General features: G+C 42.7%; 1 protein-coding gene across 2 annotated transcripts in view; it reads left to right on the top strand.

Moving 5' to 3' along the window:
- The window catches only part of polk (DNA polymerase kappa), a 77969-nt gene that overhangs the window by 24578 nt on the left and 29120 nt on the right, over positions 1-24271 (top strand). For both annotated transcript variants that reach the window (XM_033018635.1, XM_033018634.1), the window contains exons 3-4: positions 7000-7119; positions 18575-18727. In XM_033018635.1, coding sequence (XP_032874526.1) covers positions 7000-7119; positions 18575-18727 — 273 coding nt within the window. The remainder of the gene's footprint in view (positions 1-6999; positions 7120-18574; positions 18728-24271) is intronic.

Below are 24271 nucleotides of genomic sequence, written 5' to 3'. Positions count from 1 at the left end.
TGAATAATATACCACTCTGCCTTCCCATTGTAAATAATCCTTTATTCAAATCATCCTTTATGGACAAAGGTTTCACACAATGGAAAAATTATGGAATCAAAAATATAGGACATCTTTATGGGAAAGGTACTTTTCTTTCATTTCAAGAGTTACAACAGAATTATGGACTGCACTCAAATAATTTCTTCAGATATCTACAAATTAGAGATTATGTTAAATCTAATACACAAGTCTACAGGAATAGGGAATCAGAAATTCTTGATGAATGTCTGAACAAGCATCCTAATACTGAAAAACTAATAGCTTATATTTATAACACCCTACTAAACAACGAGGTACCACCGACCGAACCATATAGATACAAATGGGAAAATGAAATAGGTCACCTATTCATTGAATTGAATAAATTGAATTGAATTGAATTGAATTGAATTGAATCACGAAAGATATGTGGGACGAAAGTTTACAACAAATACATCAATGTTCATTAAATGCCAGACATACTTTAATACAATTCAAGGTCTTACATAGACTACACTACTCTAAAATAAAACTAAATAGAATCTTCCCACAAATCTCTCCTATTTGTGATAAATGTCTACATCTAGAGGCTAATTTAACACATACGTTTGCAAACTGTATAAAACTTAAACATTTCTGGACTGATATTTTTGAAATAACTTCAGAAGTTATTAATACAAAACTGGACCCAGACACAAAATTAATAATACTTGGAATATCAGAACAAAGCTTAACACTCACAACAAACCAAAGAAATTTCCTCAACTACAGTATAATAACCGGAAAAAAATTAATATTAAAATTTTGGAAAGGCCCTACAACCCCCACAATTAAAATGTGGATTACGGAAATGTCGGAGACCCTATACTTAGAAAGAATTAGACTTGTCTTAATGGACAAACAAGATCTTTTCCATAAAATTTGGGCTCCATTCATTAACTATCTGAAGGGATAGATTGGCACAGCACGAGGACCCAACTGAATCTGTCAGGAACAGATGAAAAGCTACACTTTATAACCTACGAATCTATCTCCATTGACATATTACAGGTAACCCATTCCACCTCCCTTGTTTTTCTGTTGTGTTTTTTTTTTTTTTTTTCTTTTTTCTTTGTAACTTTCTACCCTCTCTTTTTCCCTCTTTCTATAAAAAATAAAAACACTAGAAGCAGAAGTAATTGATAATGGAAAATTTTAATAATGTATGACTGATGTATATGAAAAGTTTTTTTACTATGATATGTAACTACATTTTATAATATGTCTACTTCTAATAAATAAAAAAAAAATAAAAAAAATATATAGTTGTATGGATTTCATGCCATTTATTGACTTAGTACCTTCATATTTTGTTGGTCAAACCTGGATTGTTTTATTCAGCGTGTTGGAGGTTGAGCGGAGATCTGATAGAAGTAAATAAAATTATGAGAAACATAGATGGACAGAACCTTTTTCCACAGGTGAAAATGTCAAAGACTTTAAGGTCAGAGGGGGAGAGTTTAAAGGAGTTAAGGGGAAAGTTTTTGTTTACCAGAGTGATGCCAGGGATGGGGTGGTAGTGGAAGCAGATAGGAAAGTACTATTTAATGATGGATATGCAGGGAATGGTGGGGTATGGACCATGTGCAGGCATAGAAGTTTAACATGGCATCGTGTTCGATACAGACATTGTGAGCCAAAGGGCCTTTTCTATGGTGTACATTTCTGTGTTCTATGTTCATTTAAATAGTATTTGTATACAATGTTATTATTAAGTAAATCATTTTAATTCTATCCCCATGGTCCAGCTAACAAAGAGCTCACTGTGCAGAATCACAGATTTAAACTTATTGACCATCAATTGACAGTTGTTCTTTTCCTTCTCCGTAATTATTTTAGCTCCAGACTCGCTTCTCTCTATTTTCTTTGGTTACATTGATTTTTGTTTTCAACTGTTACGTGTTGCATTGAAGTCAGTAATAGAGTCTGATTATCTCCTCTCTGCTAACACCCCATCATGAAGGTCCACGGTAAAATAGGCGAGTTTTTACATTGTTGCTCATTACTTCCCCACCGAATAACATTTTCCGGGAGTTCGTGTGAGTGCAGCATATTCGGTCATAAGGTCATAATGAATAGGAGTAGAATTAGGCCATTCGGCCCATCATTCAATCATGGCTGATCTATCTCTTCCCTCCTAACCCCATACTATTGCCTTCTCCCCATAACCTCTGACACCTGTACTAATCAAGAATATATCTATCTCAACCTTAAAAATATCCACTGACCTGGCCTCCACAGATTCACCACTCTTTGACTAAAGAATTTGATACGGTATATGATACGTAAACATTGTGCACTTCATGGCCTTCTGGAACTTGGTGGTTGATAATTTTCTGCCATTTTGTTACCGAACAATTTTGATTTTAGTACTTCCGAACCTAGTGGGAAACATGTCATTTCTCATATAAGCTCTGTTGTGCTATTATTGAATCATTCATTAATTGCAACCATAGGCCAATATAAAGTTGCATTGTGACTTTGCAGTGTTCCAAGCACCACCTTTCAAAATAAAAGCAAAGAATGAATGAATGAATGAGTACTTTATTGTCACATGTGACAAGTCATGGTGAATTTCTTTGCTTGCAAACCCAAGGTATGCAAATGGTCGCCACATAAATGGTGCTGACAAAGTTACAAAGTATAAACAGTATCCGCGCCAGGTCTCCCTTTGTTCCACCCCTCCCCCACCCCCATCACCCCCGTACAAGTTTGGCAGAAAACAGCTGGTCAGAACAAGCACTGCTGAACCTGTTTGACTGGCAACGTGCATGGTTGGGAATACTCAGAAATTTCGGAATGCCTTTAGTATTGGTATATTGTTGTCACGTTTACCAAAATACATGCAAAATACATGTTTTGTATGCTAATGCCTGGCAAATCATTCCACCAATGAGTGCAGCAGGTGGCGCTAAACGAGAAATTAAAAACAGAATGCAGAATATTGTTTCACGGAGTGCAGATTTAAAAAAGTGCAACGTCCGCAGTGAGGTAGATTGGAAGATCAGTAATATTTCCTTGGCATTTGAGAGGTCCTTTCAAGGGTCTGATTACAGCAAGGAAGAAGTTGGCTTTGAATGTGGCGGTACGTGCTTTGAAGATTTGGCACCTTCTGCCTGACAGGAGATAGAGAGATGAGAGAATGACTGGGCTGTGAGTGGCTCTTAATTATATCACCGCCCTTCCTGGGACAGTGAGAAGAGTAGATAGAGTTGCTGGAATGCGAAGGGTGTGTGCGCAGCAGTGTGCGGTGGGCAAAGCTGGTGTGCATGATGCAAGAAAGCAGATTTTAGAAGAACTACCTTCTTGGCAATAATTGATGGGAACAGATCCCAGTAGCCTTTAAGAATTTTACTGGCTTTACCTTACACTAGATGTTATTCCCTTATCATGTATCTATACATGGTAAATGGCTCGATTGTAATCATGTATTGTCTTTCCGCTGACTGGTTAGCAAGCAACAAAACCTTTTCACTCTACTGCGGCACACGTGACAATAAACTAAACTGAACTGAAATGAATATAACAGTGTCTTTGAGACAATTACAGATTATGTTTGTAAGTAGGAAGCTAAAATAGTTTGTCCTTCAAAAGCTCGTGATAGCCAACTATTTCATATCTGACAAAGTACAGTACGTCTGAAGTCAGATCACTACTATGATATAAACTAAAGTGTCGGGCAATTTGTTAGATTTCAAGAACAGTAACAGTAATGAGTGTGTGCATCACTGAGCCACGGCTGTACCACACGTCTTCCTCATTGTGCATTTCACATTAAAACTATTCATAAGAAGAAATAAAGTTCAAACATCATGCTTTTCTCATTTGCTCAGGTGAAGCAATTTAGGCATACAGGTTATTTGAAATTAGTGTGTAGGGTCTGAAGAAGGGTCTCGACCCGAAACGTCATTCATTCCGTCTCTCCAAAGATGCTGACTGTCCTGCTGAGTTACTCCAGCATTTTGTGTCTACTTTTATTTGAAATAAGATCAGCTAAGTTTTCCGAGGAGATAGATTAGATACAAAATGCTGGAGTAACTGAGCGGAACAGGCAGCATCTCTGGACTGAAGGAATGGGTGACATTTTGGGTCGAGACTTCAACACGCTGAAGAAAACAATCCAGGTTTGACCAACAAAATATGAAGTAAGGAACTATGTCAATATATGGCTTAAAATCCATTTTAACACATGATGGTACTGATGGTATGGTTATTTTTAAATTGCATTATAGGCATTGGTTTTGCACTATAATAGTTGGTATCAGTTATTAATTTATGACATTATTGATTATTATATATTTATCTGTATTATTACAATTAGGGGGCATGTTAAGCTGCAGCTTAAAATAATTTAACTTTTCCTATGTCGATACATATTGCCATTAAACACGTCTGAAGAAGGGCCTCGACCCAAAACATCACCCATTCCTTCTCTCCAGAGATGCTGCCTGCCTGAGTTACTCCAGCATCTTGTGTCTATCTTCAATGTAAACCAGCATCCGCAGTTCACTCCTACACAAGTTTTCCAAGCAAACTGATTGAATCACTCTGTGTTTACATTTTCCAAATCTGGTCCCATCTTTTTAAAAGCGTACTCTTTTCTTTCCTGCTTGTAAATCAAGAAATAGAACATTGAGTGAGTTGCTTTTCTAGCATACAATACAACCAGTCTGATTTTCTCCTTTGGTTGTCATCTAATCCATGTGATCTGGTGTTTGTAAGCACGGAAGGTGACGTTTCTTATCAATAACTGTTTTAAACCTTATCATGTAATTTGTTTGCATAGAATGTGTTTAAAATATTGAACCATCCCAAGAATCTTAACGGAAGAGATGTATTTTCACCTGAATTGAATTTTCATTTCCTACTACAACTGAGTGGCGAGAGGAAGGACAAACACTGACACAGACCATTATGTACTCATTAAAAATGATGACTATTAAAAGCAAAGTCATCCATATCGTCTTATTATTAAATATCATTTACGAGGTCTTATCTCATTCCCTTGGAATCAGAAGATGAAGATTCTCATTCAAATATTGTAATCCTAGGACTCTAGCTCCATTATTGCTGCACAGTTAATTTTATGCAGGAGATGAGGAGGAATTTATTTAGTCAGAGGGTGGTGAATCTGTGGAATTCTTTGTGGAGGCCAAGTCAGGGGACATTTTTAAGGCAGCGATAGATACATTCTTGATTAGTATGGGTGTCGGAGATAATGTGGAGAAGGCAGGAGAATGGAGTTAGGAGGGAGAGATAGATGGATCAGGCATGATTGAATGGCGTAGTAAACTTGATGGGCCGAATGGCCTCATTCTGCTCCTATCACTTATGGTCTTATGATCTTAATGATTTATTCTGTGAACTATCAAAACTATTTATATTTATAAAAGCACTTTAAAATTGTATAGATGACCAAAGTTTTCTCTTTGGTAGACAAAAATGCTGGAGAAACTCAGCGGGTGAGGCAGCATCTATAGAGCGAAGGAAATAGGCAAAGTTTCGGGTCGAGACCCTTCAGATTGCCAAAAAAAATGTTTTCTCTTTGATCATCTACCAAAAAGTATGGTATAATAATGGCAGGTTCCTCCCTCTACCCGGAATTTGCAAAGGAGTTCTTGGCATGGATCTGAAGGTTCTTGACAAAACTTGTACAGGGCAGTTCCGTAACCTAATACCCAGCTTTTTTGTGCTTTATCAATTGTTCTGGAGAATGCACAGAGTTAAATATTCAGTTGCTACAGCAAGAATTTTGCTTATTTGTTGGGCTTCCAGAACAAATGACCACATCTTCCAAGGTCTAGGTATGTTTGTTTTAGATCCTTAAAGGTAAAATGTCCCCATTTGCATTCTAGTCCTCTTGAGACCTTAAAAATTATTTCTTGTATCTCTCACCATTTCAGTGATTTCAGGGTAAGGAACTTTAGCCTCCGCCCTTCTATAATTTCCATGTTCCAATCAATTGATAAATGTAATTATCTGCCTTTCCTATAGTCATAGAGTCATACAGCGTGTAAACAGGCCCTTCGGTCCAACTTGCCCACACCGACCAACGTATCCCATCTCCACTAGTCCCACCTGCCTGCGTTTGGCCCGTATCCCTCTAAACCTCTCCCATCTATGCACCTGTCTAACTGTTTCTTAAACAGTTTCTTTAGTTTAGTTTAGAGATATAGCGCGGAAACATGCCCTTTCAGCCCATCGGGCTGGCGCCGACTAGCGATCCCCGCACATTAACACTATCCTATACCCACTAGGGACAATTTTTACATTTACCAAGCCAATTAACCTACATACCTGTACGTCTTTGGAGTGTGGGAGGAAACCGAAGATCTCGGAGAAAACCCACACAGGTCATGGGGAGAACATACAAACTCCGTACAGACAGCACCCGTAGTCGGGATCGAACCCTGGTCTCCGGCGCTGTAAGGCAACAACTCTACCGCTGCGCCACTGTGCCGCCCGACTTCTTGTGTTGAACGTGGATGATTTCACACTTTCCCCAGATTGAACTCGCCTTGAACTGCGATTGTTGAATTTATGAATTGATTTGTGTTTGATAAGTGTACTCTTTCTTTACAGCAGTCATGAGTATTATCTTTGAAAAGGAGCCTCTCATCTCACATAATTTCGCAATAATCGCAACCTGATATGAGAATTGTCTGTCAGAAATGGAGCAATGTTGCATTGCGTGTAAACAGATAATGAGTCTTTGAGATAGACACAAAACGCTGGAGTAACTCAGCCTGTCAGGCAGGATCTCGGGTCTGATGACTCAAAACACCACCTATTCCTTTTTTCCAGTTGCTGCCTCTCCCGCTGAATTACTCCAGCATTTGGTGTCTACAGTGTAACCAGCGTCTGCACTTGCTTCTTACACAATGTGTCCTTGATATTTTTTTAACTCAAAAATGCATAGTAATTTATATTTGGTTCCAGGGATCAAGATTCTATGAAAGTGAACAAAAGAAGGAGCAGCAGGTGAATCAACGTATTGAGAAAATGTTGCAACAAAAAGCCCAGATTACAGAGCGCCAGCTAAAGAAATGCCAGCAGCAGGTAAGGGTTAAGGAAGTAAATGGAAATAAACGTTTTTAAACTGGATTTCCAGCAAAGGTGTCTCACATTTTCAGCATTTTTTTGTTTCCCCAATTAAAATTCCTTCCTTTCATCTTAAACCTCTGCCCTCTTGTTTTTCATACTTCTACCATGGGGAAAAAAAGATTCTGACTATCTACGCTATCCATGCCTTTTATAATTATATCCATCTATCCATCTACCCATCTATCCATCCATCCATCCATCCATCCTTCTATCATGTCAACCCTCAGCTATTTCATGCCGAGGAAAACAAACCCAATCTATAATCTGCCCCATAACGAAAGTCCTCCAATCCAAGAAACATCCTGGTGATTCTCCTCTGTACAGGCTCCTCTGTTACCATAACCTTTCTATATTGTCGTGACTTGAATTGCACGCAATGCTCCAGCTGTAGTCTAACTTTTTTTTTTGTTGCAAAGTTGTAATGTAACATCCAAAGTTTTATGTGTAAGAAAGAACTGCAGATGCTGGATTGAAATCAAAGGTAGACCCAAAATGCTGGAGTAACTCAGCGGGCGAGGCAGCGTCTCTGGAGAGAAGGAATGGGCGACGTTTCGGGTCAAAACCCTTCTGTAGAAGAAGAAGAAGAAGAAGAAGAAGAAGAAGAAGAAGAGGAAGGGTCTCGATCCAAAACGCCGCCCATTCCTTCTCTCCAGAGACGCTACCTCACCCGCTGAGTTACTCCAACTTTTTGTGTCAACATCCAAAGTTTAATTCTCCATGCCCTGACCTATGAAAGCAGGCATACCACATGCCTTCTTCACCCTTTCTACCTCTTATAGGGAACTTGAATGCCCAAGACCCTCTGTTCATCAATGTTGCCTAGCCCTCTACCATATATGTTCTACCACTCTATTTGACTTTCCAAAATGCCTCACCTTGCACTTCCATTGTTGCCTTTCTAATTGCTTGCTGGACCTAGACATTAACTTTCAGTCATTCATTATCTTGAGAGTAAATACATGGAAATCCTCTGAAAATAGTGCTGCTAAAGAGCTATATGAACCTACTGCGAGTGAGTTTTAGATAATTGACAAAGTATGTTGTTTCTTTCACATTTGTGCTTATTTATTACACACACACACACACACACACACACACACGCACGCATGCAAATTATATTCTGTATTGCGGATTTTTGGGAGGTGATTTCTGACTGTTCGTAACCTGGACAGCAGTAACGCAAGTTCACCAGTAATTTTTCACTGGCCTACATCAAGTCCACGAGATTCCCTTTTGTCCAAGATGCTCTTGGTCCTGATCACTGCTTCTACGTTTATTCAATCTCCTTAATGTAACGCTTCATTGTGTTACCTTATTGTGAAAAGTATTACATTATTTTCCTGAAGTTATGTGCAGAGGCTTGATACAAATTGTAGTTCTTGGTAATGTTTCTAAGGACAGACTGTGAAATTGTATCTATAATGAATTCTTTGTCAAATAAGTGAGTGAGAGAAAATGTTGGTTAGTGACCTGCTCGTGGTATGAAGTAGATCATGGGTTTCATAGTGAGGAATTTGCAATGAGCATCCAAAGGGCATGATGTTACACGATCATTCACATGGTAACAGTTAGTCCTTTCATTCCAATATTAATTATAATTTCTGAACGCCTGCAATAAAAGAGGTAGTGGAAGCTCATATTGGGTTCAATTGTTTTTAAAACTTAATCCATGTGTTTGCCATATTGTTGTAAGTGAAATCGGAGCAGAAATACAAGTACAGCAGTCTTTAATATGTGTTCCATGTCAACAACACCCCTTCAGTTATTTCTGGCAATACTTATTTTCCTGAAATATTCTCCTGAGCAATCTTTTATGTTGTTGGAAACTGGAGCAGTAGATATTGAAACTGCCATTTAAAAAAAACAAAGTTTAACATCTCTGCCAATGAATTGAAAAGTAAATGGATTTATTCTGGAATTAAAATAGCACTGGTCAGAAATTGTATCTTATGATTGATAATGGATATATTCTATTAGATTCTGGAAATTCAAGGATGACGGCCAGATTAACAGAAACATAGAAAATAGGTGCAGGAGTAGGCCAATCGGCCATTCGAGCCATTTAATATGATCATGGCTGATCATCCAAAATCAGTACCCCGTTCTGGATTTTTCCCCATATCTCTTAGTCGTAGGAGCTAAATCTAAATCTCTCTTGAAAACATCCAGTGAATTGGCCTCCACTGCCTTCTGTGGCAGAGAATTCCACAGATTCACAACTCTCTGGGTAAAAAAGTTTTTCCTCATCTCAGTCCTAAATGGCCTACCCCTTATTCTTAAACTGTGACCCCTGGTTCTGGACTCCCCCAATATCGGGAACATTTTTCCTGCATCTACCCTGCCCAATCCACTTAGAATTTTATATGTTTCTATAATATTCCCTCTCATCCTTCTAAATTCCAGGGAATACAAGCCCAGTCGACCCATTCTTTCATCATATTAACGATTTAAATCCCGTGACAAATTCTCCCCTAATTGGTGATTGAATTTGAAACATTGGTGATCAGTCACAAAATGGTTAGTACGGGTGTCAGAGGTTATGGGGAGAAGGCAGGAGAATGGGGTTAGTAGGGAGAAATAGTAAGATTAAACGAGGACTTACCAGTTTGAAGTTTGATCTGTATTTTATGAGGAGTTACGATGAGGGATTACGTGAAGAACCCCACCAGGACGCATGCGTGTCATTCTTCAAAGCAGCGGTGTGAAATCACAGATAACTGTAATGACTAAACATAGTAAGATTAGAGAAGAGATACCAGTTAAGTATATGATCAAGGGTGGGAGCGGAGGGCACGTAATCCCTCATCGTAACTGCTCATAAAATACAGATCAAGCTTCAAACTGGTAAGTTCTCGTTTAATCTTACTATTTTACTTCGGAGTCACGTGAGTGACTACGTGAAGATTTTAAAGCTCTGTGATTTCATGCCGTGGAAACGAGTCCATGCATCACGTCTGCCTTGATGACTGTAGGAGGAATTGTGTTAACATAATTTGGACATGAATTCGACATTGAAATCATAAAATTTATTAACACAAATTTATAACCCCTTTTTTATGGGTTTAATTAATTTACAGAACTTTAAATTGTTTCTGCAAACGTTCCAGGTTTCATTACTGGTTTATTGTAAAATGATTGGAATGTTTTTTCCCCCCCAGACCATCCTGCTGCGTTGAGGATTTGGTCCATTGGGACATCCAACTGTATCGCTGCCGATGTAGCTGCAGCCCTGGTGGAATGAGATTTAAAATATTAATATCCACCCCAGCCTGTGTTAGCACCTGTTTCAGCCATCTTGAGATGGTCTGGACCGTCACTCTTTCGTGTGGTTGCTAGTGGCTGACCAAAAAGTGCCTTCTCATTGCCTCTTAGGATTTTCGTTTTCTCCATGTATAACGACAGATGTCTTACTATACACAGACGGTCATCTGTTGGGTATGACCTAAATTGTATATTGAGGCCTGCTGATCCCTGTCTGTTCTGCTTACTAACTCATAGATATGAAACGTAATATTTTCTGTTGAGGAAGTCATGTTGTCCAGTCTTAGTTTATGCAGTGACTGTACCCTTTGTGCCGTGACCAATGCCAATAGCATGACTGTTTTTAATGTCAGTCTGTGTAGGGACAGAGCTGTTGCTGGAGACCAATTCCTGAGCATCTTCAGGATAATAATTACATCCCATATTTGGGAGTACCTGGTTCTTGGGGGATTAGTATTAAAATTCCCCTCATAAGTTTTGTTACCAGTGGGTGAGTCCCAACAGAGTAACGCTCTGTCCCCTGCCATAGGTAAGTCGATAGGGCACTTCTGGCGCAGTTGATGGCACTTTAACTGAGCCCCTCATCATAGTGGAGGCCTGCCAGATATTCCAGAACAGACGGGATGTTCATGTCTCTGTAGGTGATGTTGTTTTTATGGCCAAGATCATGTTCACTGTTCGGTCCGTCAGTCCCAGTTGTAGTAGAGGTGTTTTTATAACTCTACAAATTAATAAGTTCAAATGTTTATGGCATGGGTGGCTATCCTTTGTTACGGGATGTAGCAATACATCTGGTCTATGTGGGATGGTGATACATGGTTCTAATACCATGTTTGATACCACTGGGAACCATGGTTGAGTAGGCCAATCGGGTACTACCAATACCAGACGCAGAGTCTTGTTGTATTTTCCTTAATACCCGATTGATGAGGCAGAAAGGAGGGAATGCGTAAATAAACAATTCCTCCCCCCCCCCCCCCCCCCCCTACCAATGCAGCGAAAATGCATCTGTCGCCGCTGCCCCAGGATCTGGATCCCATGAAACATAATTTGATAACTGGTGGTTAAGTCTGGATGCGAATAGATCGATATCTGGTGTTCCATATTTTGCTGTAATATCAGCAAATACTTTTTATTCAACATCCATTCGGTGTTTTTATTAAATTTGCGTGACCTGGTGTCTGCCACTAAATTTAGTCTTCCTGGTAGGTAAGTGGCTGATATCCAAATATCTCTCTGGATACACCATTGCCAAATTGTATTAGCCAGATTGTCACATGATGTCGATTTGTTTCCACCCATGTGGTTAATGTATGCTACCACGGTGGTATTGTCTATCTGTAGTCTAACATGCTGGTGATATAACCCAGTACAATATGACTTTAGGCCATGTAATGCACCCAACATTTCCAGGTAGTTTATGCCCAGTGTGAGTAATAATGATGCCTCCTGAGCAGTCCATCTACCTCCACAGCTGGTGATGGTATTGGTGGCTCCCCACCCAAGTGCACTGGCATCAGTTTGTAGTACCATGGAAGGGTTACTGACAATGATTGGATTGGAACAAAGCCAGATGTTATCTATCCACCATTTTAGTTCCATTTTAGCTTGATTGGTAGTTTCATAGGTCTGTCAACGTGACCTGCATTAATTTAGAGTGCTTGTATTTTTGCTCTCTGTAAGTTTAGGTAATGTAGAGGTCCAAATTGTGTGGCTGGAAAGGCAGCCACCATTTTGCCAATTACTTTTGCTACCAATCTGATGGATGGTTTGCTGATGTCAATGAGGTTATTGCAAGCCTCTATTAAATCTCTAGCCTTTCCCTTAGGCAGAGTCACCGACATGTGAACTGAGTCAATGGTGAAACCCCAAATAGTCCATAGTAGTGGAAGACGTTAGTTTAGATTTAACTGGATGGATAACAAATCCCAGTTTTTCAAATAACTGTTTTGTGGCTGGTACAGTTTGTTTGGCCAATTCCAAAGTTTTGCCCACAATGAGTATGTCATCTAAATATGCCATGACCATGTGTTTACGTTTCCGTAGAGACGCTAGGGCTGGTTTCAAAATTTTTGTGAACAGCCTGGGGCTGATGATAAACCATTTGGCAGTGCTTTATACTGCCAGAGTTGTCCCATCCAGTTGAATTTTAAGTAACATCTGTGGTCACTTGTCATTTTGTCATATCTATGATGATGCGACAACCACCATCTTTTTTGTTTTTGATAAATATATTGGACACGAATTCTAATGGTTCGTGTTGAGTTTTCTCAATTACACCTTTTATGTAAAGCCGCTCCAGTTCAGCTTGCGCTTTTGATTTTTCTTTATCAGAAGGCACAAACATTCGGTTCAGTATATGTTGAACTGGAGGGCTGTACTTGTGTATAAACTCTATTGTATATCCCTGGATACTGCTTAAGATGTAAGTATCGGTTGTTAACATGCTCCATGCCTTCAGAAAAGAGTGTAATCTCCACCCAACCTCCATGCTCCCTGTATATTGTAGGGAACCAGACCCACCTACCTCCATAGTTACCAGTGGCAGGTTTACTTCTTTTTGTAGGTTCTTCGCTGCTGTTGTTGCGCTGGGTCTGGAATTTCGGTTTGGTTGGCGTTGGAGGTCCCCGCATCTTCCAAGAAGGCCGGCCTGGGCCATGGCCTAAAAAAGACTCATGTTTTGAGTACCGGGCCTTCGAGCTTTCACCAGTTCTGCTGGTGGATGCGTAGGGTGCTGTCTTTGGCTGTAGTGGGTTCCAGTAGGTTCTCTTGTTCCTGCACCCCTTGCACACTTGTCTTTCCTTCTGCGGACCCCTCTTCCAGGTCAGCCCAGAACTGACCCGCAGTGCTCCCCTCTGATGAGGTAGAAGCACTGTGCAGCCCTTCAAGAGGTACTGCTGTGGGTTTATCATAGGGCCCACAGTGATCCGACTCCATCTCCCGGAGTCTGTCACATTGGAGCAAATGCTCCAACACACCGCTCCATCTGGCTCCAGCGCTCTCGGGCGCTGGCCGCCCGCGGTTGTTCAAAGTCGGACTCCTCTGAGTCCACGACCTTGTTTGTTTTTGTGTCTAGCCTTACCGCCCGGCCGCGTGCGGAGGCGACATCGGGCACAGCTGATCCCACTATCGGTGATCCGAATGCCGCTGGCTGCTGCTGGCTGCCCGCTGCTCCGCGGTCCTCCCTCACCAGCTTTGTCCTTACTGCCCTTCCGTGGAGTGGATCTGGCCTGTGCGGAGGCGACATGGGGCACAGCTGATCCCATTATAGGTGATTCAAGTGCCACTGGCCGCTGCTAGCCCACCAGCTTTGTCGCAGCCCGTTGGTTTCTCCACTTGTAATCAGCATGGTAAAAACACAAAAAGACCGCAGCTCTTACCTGCAGGTCCAGGTTAAAATTGTCGCTACAGGGGAACGTCATTCCACCCCGTCTCCTGCCGTTTTTGACTTGTCCAAAAAGGTCGACGGCCCCATTCTGAATAGTCTCCCGCCCGGCCGTGGTGTTCTGGCCGGCGCGGGACCAAAAGTCGGCACAGCTGATCCCTTACGGGGCTTGTGCCTTCAGCTGCTGCTGGCTCCCGCAACTCTGCGGTCCTCCCCAGCCAGCTTCACTCGCAGCACTTGTGGACACTATTTTGTCCAGCTTCCCCCCCTGTGAAAAAACAGCGCGGGGAACAAAACTACCGCAGAGTTAATTTCTTACCTGCAGGTCGCGGTTTCAAACTTACCGCTGCGGGGGAACGCTCCCCCCCCCGCCTGTCGTTTCGCAAGCGTGAAGCGATATGGCACGCATGCGTCGTGGCGGGGTTCTTCACGTAGTCACTCACGTGACTCCGAAGTAAAATAGATCAGCCATGATTGAATGGCGGAGTAGTCTTGATGGGCCGAATGGCCTAATTCTACTATCATTTATGAATTTATGAAAATGATTCGCAAGGAAATTAAAAAAAATATACCGTAGTAAATGCCTACTATGTTCTGTGTGCTGAAGCAAAGCAAGAATTTCATTGTCCTATACAGGGACACATGACAATAAACTCACTTGAACTTGAACTTGAACTTGAGATGTGGCTTCAAGTTGTCCGTCTTCTATGTCTCTTGGTCACTGCAGCAAGCAACCTCGGAAAATAGTATTAAGGATAATTAGAATAGCTATGTGATCCTAAAAATTTGAAATAAATCAAATTAAACAGTATCTGAGGCGAGCCAAGGTTAAGATTAGCATTCAAGATTTGTAATGTTTGACTTGAGCCAGAAGATGTTACAGGCTAATTGTTTTTAAGCAAGTACAAAATTAAAGAAAATGGGAAATGAAACAGAACAAGGAAATGACATGTATTGGGTGGGAAATAGTAAGTAATTGAACTGATATTTGTGCAATGCAAAGGCTGTGCAAATGAGAGATCTCAGAGAACCGTAATTTTTATAACAGAGGTGCTGAGGTACTAGTGTTTGGAGCACAACTGCATGAAGAGGGAAGTTTGGAGAGTTGCTGAAGCTAGAGCCCAGGGTCATTAGAAAGGAGACCGGCAGACAAAAATTGGAAACTCTTCCACCAGCTCATCCCATGTACGTCTTTCCGCACCAGAGTTTCTTTTTACCCCTAAGATGGTGGTAAGTGATTGGATTATGGCAGCCATAGGACTAAGGAAGCTCGGTCACTGAATTAATTGAAAACTAAGATCAATAGAATTGCTGAAATTCAGCAAATCAAGTAGGACTCCTAACTATACACTTTAATTCACGATCATTGGCCTCTTACTCCTTTCTGTTCCAAGTCTGAACAACTGTATTTCCTTTTTTACTGGACGCTGAACAGTGTAATAACCAAACCATTCTATTTAGATATCAAACCCATGGTTCCCATTCTAATAAAGGATAGGTAAGAAGTAGGAACAGGTGCAGACCACAACACAAAGTATGCAGTAAATAAATAGGGGTCATCAGTGTACAGTAGGATCTGTGGGTGCAAGTCTGTAGCTCCCTGGAAGTGGCAACATAAGTGGATAGGGTAGAAAAGATAAGGTAGACAAAATTGCTGGAGAAACTCAGCGGGTGCAGCAGCATCTATGGAGCGAAGGAAGTAGTCAACGTTTCGGGCCAAAACCCTTCTTCAGACTTCTTCTGAAGAAGGGTTTTGGCCCGAAACGTTGCCTATTTCCTTCGCTCCATAGATGCTGCTGCACCCGCTGATTTTCTCCAGCACTTTTGTCAACATTCGATTTTCCAGCATCTGCAGTTCCTTCTTAAACAGGGTAGAAAAGATGATGTACGGCATGCTTGCCTTCATTGGTCATGCTTGCCTTCATTTAAGTGCAGGACAGGTTTGGAGGGAACTGCAGATGCTGGAAGAACCCTTCTTCAGACTGATGGGGGGTGGGGGGGAGAAGGAAGGAAAAAGGGAGGAGGAGGAGCCTGAGGGCGGGGGGATGGGAGGAGACAGCTCGAGGGTTAAGGAAGGGGAGGAGACAGCAAGGGCTAGCAAAACTGGGAGAATTCATCGTGCATGCCATCCAGACGCAAGCAACCCAGGTGCAATATGAGGTGCTGTTCCTCCAATTTCCGGTGTTGCTCACTCTGGCAATGGAGGAGACCCAGGACAGAGAGGTCGGATTGGGAATGGGAGGAGGAGTTGAAGTGCTGAGCCACCGGGAGTTCAGGTAGGTTATTGCGAACTGAGCGGAGGTGTTCGGCGAAACGATCGCCCAACCTCCGCTTAGTCTCCCCGATGTAAATCAGCTGACATCTAGAGCAGCGGATGCAGTAGATGAGGTTGGAGGAGATACAGGTGAACCTTTGTCGCACCTGGAACGACTGCTTGGGTCCTTGAATGGAGTCGAGGGGGGAGGTGAAGGGACAGGTGTTGCATTTCTTGCATTTGCAACGGAAAGTGCCCGGGGAGGGGGTGGCACGGGAGGGAAGGGAAGAATTGACAAGGGAGTTGCGGAGGGAGAGGTATTTACGGAAGGCAGACATAGGGGGAGATGGGAAGATGTGGCGAGTGGTGGGGTCACGTTGGAGGTGGCGGAAATGGCGGAGGATTATTTGTTGTATTTGCCGGCTGGTGGGGTGAAAGGTGAGGACTAGGGGGACTCTGCCCTGGTTGCGAGTGCGGGGATGGGGAGAGAGAGCAGTGTTGCGGGGTATGGATGAGACCCTGGTGCGAGCCTCATCTAGGGTGGCTCAGGGGAATCCCCGTTCCCTGAAGAACGAGGACATTTCCGATGCCCTGGTGTGGAACGTCTCATCCTGGGAGCAGATGCGGCGTAGGCAGAGGAATTGGGAGTAGGGGATGGAGTCTTTACAGGGGATATGGGCCAAACGCAGGCATGTGGGGCTAGTATAGATGGGACATGTGGGCTGCTGTGGGCAAGTTGAGCCGAAGAGCCTGTTTCCACACTGTAAGACTCTATGACTCTCGGGTCTGGGCATTGTATATAAAAGTTAGGAAGTCATGTTGCAGCTGTAGACAACTTTACATACCCAAAATATTTTTTTAAAAACAGTCAACGCTGTGGAGGCATAGAATAGGCTCACCAGGGCGTTACCTGGAGCGGAATGTATTACCTACCAGGAGGGGTTGTCAAAAGCTGAGGGGCAACCTAATAAAAATATATACAATTATAAGAGGCATGGGTAGGGTTGAAGAGTCACCCCCTCCCCCGGGTGGAAATGGCAAATACTAGAGGGTTTAGGTTTAAGGCGGCAGGGTTAAAGTTTAAAGGAGATTTGGGAGGCAAGTACTTTGTTTCCACAGGGAGGGAGTTGTAGGATCCTGGAATGCACTGTCAACGGAGGTGGTCGCGTGCTGGCGACGCACTTTTTCCAACGGTGCCGCTGCCTTCAAGGTGGTACGCAGATCCCGATAGTGGGCGTCAGCCGTGTTGTCCTGCTGGGGATGCCTGGCTTCTACCGGGGACTGGACCCCCACTCCGCGGACTGAAGGCACCTGCCCGGGTGTGAGAGCAGCCAGCCCTTGTCCCGCTCCACTGGGTGTCGGGGGGGGGGGGCTCAAATGTGTGGAGTACTTGAGGCTTCCGGTCGCGAGGAGGGCCCCCGGTGGGGGTCCCTCCACGCAGGGATTCTCCCCCTCTACATCGGGGACCTGGGGTGGAGGGTACTGCACCGAGGAGTTCCCTGCAACCTGCTTCTCTCGCGGTTCACAGACTTGCCAGTCGCCGGACACTTTTGCGGGCTGGAAGAGTCTGTGTACCAGGTGTATATGGAGTGTGTGAGGCTGCAGCCACTGTTCCATTATCTAAAGGGGCTGCTCCTTGCCTTCTGACTGCATTTCTCACCCACCATCCTCATCTTTGGACACCCTCTGTGTTGGGGAGAGGGTAGGGCCAAAGAGGTCCTGGTTGGGTTGCTCCTAGGTCTGACCAAGCTGGCCATCTGCGAGTCACGGCACCAGGCGGAAGAGGGCTCTGCCCGAGCCAGCTGCCTGTGCCTTTTTCGGGATTATGTCCGCGCCCGGGTGATGTTAGAGACGGACTACGCGCTGTCCACGGGCACCCTGGGGGATTTCCGGGACCGCTGGGCACCGCGGGGGTTTGAATGCATCCTTGACAAGGATTGTAACATGGTTGTATAATGGTGTATTTAGTATATTTGTTTGTCTTGTATTATGGTGGTGGGTTCTGTTTTGTTTTATTGTATTGGAAATATTATTTTTTAATAATTGAATACATTTTTTGATTTAAAATAAAGGGAGGTGGTCGAGGCAGACACAATAGCAACATGTAAGAGGCAGTTTGACAGACATGCGAACAGGCTAAGAGTAAAGGTATACAGATCATGGGCAGGCAGATGGCATTAGTTTAGATTGGCAACATGGTCTGCGGAGAGATGGTGAACCGAATGGTATGTTCTTACGGTGTACTGTTCTATGTTCTGAAACCTTTCTCAATGCTGACATATTAATGTCTTTAATCTTGTCTACTTCAGTAAGAATCATCCAAAGTTCTCTAGTTTCTCCACATAATTCATTTCTCATTGCTGATACCAGGCAAATGTAGTGTTTTAGAACTGTGAAACATAAGTAGAAATATACTAATTTTAAGCTGAGATTTGACCACTAAGACCATTGCCTCTGAGTTCTGTCTAATTTGAATGTATAACTTTTAGCTTTATGATCTAATTATCTAGGTGGACCGGCTTGTGATTGAACTGGAGACGAGCCGTGACCTCAGTCGCACAATTGTACATATTGACATGGATGCTTTTTATGCTGCTGTGGAAATGAAAGATAAACCAGAACTGAAAGACAAACCTATGGCTGTTGGATCAATGAGTATGCTGGTATGGATAAAAACTACATTTGGCAAAAGTAATAATGCTGAGCATTGTACATTTTGCAGAATCAACAAATTATTAGATTTTAGTTTAGGTTAAAGATATGGCGCGGAAACAGGCCCTTCGGCCCACCGAGTCCGCGCCGACCAGCGATCCCCGCACAGTAACACTATCCTACACACACAAGGGACAATTTACAATTTTACCAAGCCAATCAGCCCACAATGCTGTACGTCTTTGGAATGTTAGAAGAAGCTGGAGATACCGGAGAAAACCCAGGCAGGTCACGGGGAGAACGTACAAACTCCGTACAGATAGCACCCCCCATAGTCAGGATTGAACCCGGGTTTCTGGTGCTGTAAGGCAGCAACTCTACCGCTCTGACACGTGCCGCCCTAACTAGATTATAACTATACAGCTTTTCATGTGTGGAGTATAATTTTTCAAAGTCTGGAAAAAAAATCCCTTAAAACATCTAACAGAGCTTAAAATATTAGTATAATATCTAGATGAGAAGTTTTAGATGCATCCACAGGAAGGGTGTGCGTTTAGTACTTAGTACTTAGTACTTGGAACAAGAATTTCTATTTGTACCACCTGCATTAAATTGACAAAATGTGCCATTTTTAATCAATCAAATTACACTGCTTTCTGCAGTTTCAAAGAATGTTGCCATTATGTCCTTTTCATTGTGTTTTTGAACCCTCTTCAGTGTAAAATACCACTTTGTCTTTTAATTGCATAGATGTGTTTGATTTTTTTTCTAAAATACGAAATAATGTGATAATCTTTGAGCATATGCAATGATATCTTAAGTGCATTGGCAAAGGGAATTTCATTGCACAATTGTATTAACATTAGAGCAATATTTATTAGCAAAATATTCCTGATGCAGAATTAAACAATCACAAGTGGTCATTTGTAACAAGAAAATCCATCAAGGCCATAATGCAAAAGCAAAGTACCGCAGGTGCTGGACATCTGAAATAAAAACAGAAACTATTGGTAACACTCAGCAGGTCAGATGGCATCTGTGGAAAGAGAAAAACAAGAATGAATATTTCCTCTCTAAATCTTTCCTATCCATATTCCATATACCCATCACCCTCGGAGTGAAAAGGTTGTCTCTCAGATTTAATACACACCTATAAGATCACCACTTGGCCTTCCTTGCCCCAGGGAATAAAATCCTCGCCCAATCTCTCCCTGTAGCTCAGGCACTCAAGTCCTGGCAACATTCTTGTATTGCTCTCTGCACTCTTTCCAGCTTAATGACATCCTTCCCATTGCAGGGTGGGTGACCCAACTGAACACAATGAAAGGCTCCAAATATGGCCTTACCATGTTATGTACAACTGTAACATAACATCCTGATTTCCATGCTCAATACCCTGACTTATGAAGGCCAATGCACCAAAAGCCGCCTTTAGCACCCTGTCTATCTGTGATGCTGCATTCAGGAAAGGTCCATATATACAAACGAGCATCTTGAAAGCTGGTGAGATGTGTTTGCGGTTACCGCAGAGTTGCGGGCATTTTCTGTCATGTGAATACTTGGTAAGAAGCTAAGTTAATCGCCCTGGTTTAACCACGTATTTTCCTTGATCAGCCTACGTTTTCATTTAAATATATTGTCGGGCAGCCGCATTTCCAGCTTGTGAACTGTTTGCACTACGATCAGTTCTCAGGAACAGAGTCTTGTTGTAACCTAGGAAAAAACCCAAAATGGTAAAATAAACACAGCAGATGGAATTCAAACACTTTAGTGAACTGACCAAAATTAACCAGAGAAGGATTCTGTGCTAGTGACTGGACCTGCATTGCTTTTTGTAACTTCATACTAGTTGCTATCCAAAGCTTAACAACAAAAATCCGAGACGATTTACAGTTCCTCATATTTATAAAATTCGGTTTGCAAAAATAATTATGGGCTTGTCACTATTGATGCAGCGAATTGGAGTTTAAAATTTATAGACATTGAATTACATTGCACCATAACTTTGTGTGCCAAGTGATTCAATTTAATTGAAAATAAATCAATGGCAATTTGGCAGGAGATACAGAAGCCTGAAATCCCACACCACCAGGTTCAAGAGCAGCTACTTTCCTGTATTCTCGGCATCGGAACCCAAAGGACCATCTCTTGTGCGACCATGATTTTATCTAATTGTGTGTGCACTAATATCTTGTTTTGGTGCAATTTTTTTCCATTCGCTGTTGTGTATAATTTATGTTTTGTGCATTGTCTGAGATGTAATTTCATAGAATTACCACTGTAAAAATCAAATAAACACAGATATTGGTAATCTGAAATAAAACGGAAAATGTCAGAAGCACTTGGCAGGACGTAACATTCTTGGAAAGAGAAACTGAATTAACATTTTGTTCATAGACCTTAGTTCAAATAAGAGAACGGGTCACATATTTGTGGAGTTTAATTTAGTTTAGTTTAGGGATGCAGCGCGGAAACAGGCCCTTCGGCCGACTAAGTCTGCGCCGACCAGCGATCCCCACACATTAACACAATCCTGCACACACTAGGGGCAACTTACATTTATACCAAACCATTTAACCTACAAACTGTTTAAGAAGGAACTGCAGATGCTGGAAAATCGAAGGTACACAAAAATGCTGGAGAAACTCAGCGGGTGCAGCAGCATCTATGGAGCGAAGGAAATAGGCAACGTTTTGGGCCGAAACGTTGCCTATTTCCTTCGCTCCATAGATGTTGCTGCACCCGCTGAGTTTCTCCAGCATTTTTGTGTAACCTACAAACTGTATGTGTTTGGAGTGTGGGAGGAAACCGAAGATCTCTGAGAAAACCCACGCAGGTCACGGGGAGCATGTACAAACTCCGTACAGGCAGCAGCCATAGTCGGGATCGAACCCGGGTCTCTGGCGCTGCAAGGCAGTAACTCTACCACTGTGCCACCATGCTGCCCAAGTTCTGCTTGGAGCACTATCCACTCGCTGGTCAAATAGCTTGTCTGGATGCACTGGAGAAATTCTGCTCCCCTGAGATCCTTAGCATTAAGAATGTCTCAATTAATATTGAGGAAGTTAAATACCTGCCTATTATAACCCTATTATTTTGTCACGTTTTGTGATTTGTCTACATATCTGTTCCTCTACCTCCTGCTGACTACCAGGAGGCCTGTAGGACATCTGAAAAAGTGTGCCTCCTGTATCCACTATTGTCTCTGAGTACATATACAGTATAACCTCATTGAAAGAGTCTTCAGGATATCCTCCATTATTTCTGAAGTGAAGGAATTGCTTATTGAGACTGTAATGCCACATCCTTCACTCCATGCATTCTCTCCCCCACTGCCATTACACCCAATGATACAATCAATACAATCAGTTTTATTCGTCACATTGCATATAAAGTGCAAGTGAAATGAATTTGTCAGCAGCGGTACAATGATAAAGAACACACAATACACAATAAAAATTTAACACAAACATCCACCACAGCATTCATCACTGTGGTGGAAGGCACAAAAATTTGGCCAATGATTCTCTGCCCTGGAATATTGACTTGCCGGTCCTACCTCTAAACCATGTATATGTGATAGCAAAATAACATGTTCCCATGTGCTACTTGGTGCTCTCAGTTCATCTGCCTTACTTGTTAGACTCCTTGCATTACTTGTTAGACTCCTTTTTTAAATTTTATTTTATTTTTTATTTATTTATTTTTAGTTTGTTTTAAAATATGTATTTAATGTTCCTTCGTGTGTTTTGTGTGGGGGGTGGTGTGGGGGGGGGGTAAGGGGGAAACCGCTTCGGTCGCCTCCTCCATGGAGAGGCGACTTTTTCCAGGTCGCCTCCCCCGTGGCCTAACATCAAGGATCGGCGCGGCCTTTCCCGGAGACGCGCCCGGGGCTTCAGCAGTGGGCGCAGCGTGGACTCTCGGCGTGGAGCGGGTGAACCCTCGCTGGGGCTCGCTGGAGGGGAGCGCTCCGTTTCGCTGGCCCGGGGCAGCCGGCAGCCTGAAGTCGCAGGCTGAAGCCGCGGTCTGCAGAGCTCCAGCTGGTGCGGCGTCTACAGCCCGGGATCCCTCGTGGGGGACCCGGGGGAAGAAGAAGCCATCACTGCCGGCCCGCGGCCAACTTCTACCGCGGGGCCGGCATGGACTTACCATCACCCCTGGAGGGGAGCTTCGACCGCCGGCCCTGCAGTCTACGGTGCTTCTGGCTGCGGCGGGGACTTTAAATCTTGACCACCGGCCTGCGGCCTACAACAACTTAAAGCCGCGGTCTCCGGTGAGGAAGAGCCGATCCTGGACTGACTCTGGACTCTGGTCCTGTCCACGGGGGGGAAATGGAGGAGGACTGGCCAAATTTTTGTGCCTTCCACCACAGTGATGAATGCTGTGGTGGATGTTTGTGTTACATTTTGTGTGTTCTTTATTATTGTATCGCTGCTGACAACCCAATCCTTGCCGGGTCACTGCTCATGCGGTCGACCGGTTGGTGCAGAGAGTAGCTTTGAATGTTTGTCTCTTCATTGATTGTGTCCCTTTCTTTTTTTAAAAGCTACTGTAATGCGCCCTTTAAATTGCCCCTCGGGGATGAATAAAGTGCTTGATTGATTGATTGATTGATTGATTGATTGAAGTAGATTAATTTAGCCTTGTAATCCTCCCATATGCTCTGCAGACTGGACTGGCTCAATTATCCATTTATATTTTACTAGGCCTCTCCCCATCTATTATGCCTAATTAATTTTAACCTCAGACAACATCACTAGCATATCATCCTCGATGTTTGTTCAACATATTACAGTTTTGTGCAGGTACAATCTTGCCTCGAAACAGTGCTATTGATCCAGGAATCTAAAGCCTTACTTCTGACAAGATTTCTTTAGCCAAGCACCGTTCTGACCAAACCCCAAATTCCTTTACTTCCTACTACATGGCACTCAACTACTATCCAGCTGGCAAAGGAGGTAGTTGAGGCTGGTGTTATAACAGCATTTTAAAAGACACTAGGACAAATTATAAGGTCATCAATGGTAGGAGCAGAATTAGGCCATTTGGCCCATCAAGTTTACTCCGCCATTCAATCATGGCCCATCTATTTCTCCCTCCTAACTCCATTTCATGCCTTCTCCCCATAACCCCTGACACCCTTACTAATCAAGAATCTATCTATCTCAGCCTTAAAAATGTCCATTGACTTGGCCTCTGCAGCCTTCTGTGGCAAATAATTCCACAGATTCACCACCCTCTGACTAAATAAATTCCTCCTCACCTCCTCCCTTTAATTCTGAGGCTGTGACCACTAGTCCTAGACTCTCCCACTGGTAGATTCACTAGACAGATTCATGGATAGGAAAGATTTAGTGGGATACTAGACCAACCAAGGCATTGGGACTAGCTTAGATGGGGCATCTTGGTCAGCGTGGATATTGGTCTGATGGACCTGTTTCTGTGCTGTATAACTATGATTCCAGGGCTCTATGACTCAATTTCAAAATGTGTTTTATAATTTAATGGAAATCTATGCAATTTTGATTTTGAAGACTTTTATGAAAATGGTTATT

Source organism: Amblyraja radiata, chromosome 3 (assembly GCF_010909765.2).
Source record: "Amblyraja radiata isolate CabotCenter1 chromosome 3, sAmbRad1.1.pri, whole genome shotgun sequence".
In the NCBI taxonomy this organism is placed as follows: Eukaryota; Metazoa; Chordata; class Chondrichthyes; order Rajiformes; family Rajidae; genus Amblyraja; species Amblyraja radiata.
The sequence above is the reverse complement of the archived record's forward strand: the minus strand, read 5'-3'. Positions and strand labels throughout refer to the sequence as shown.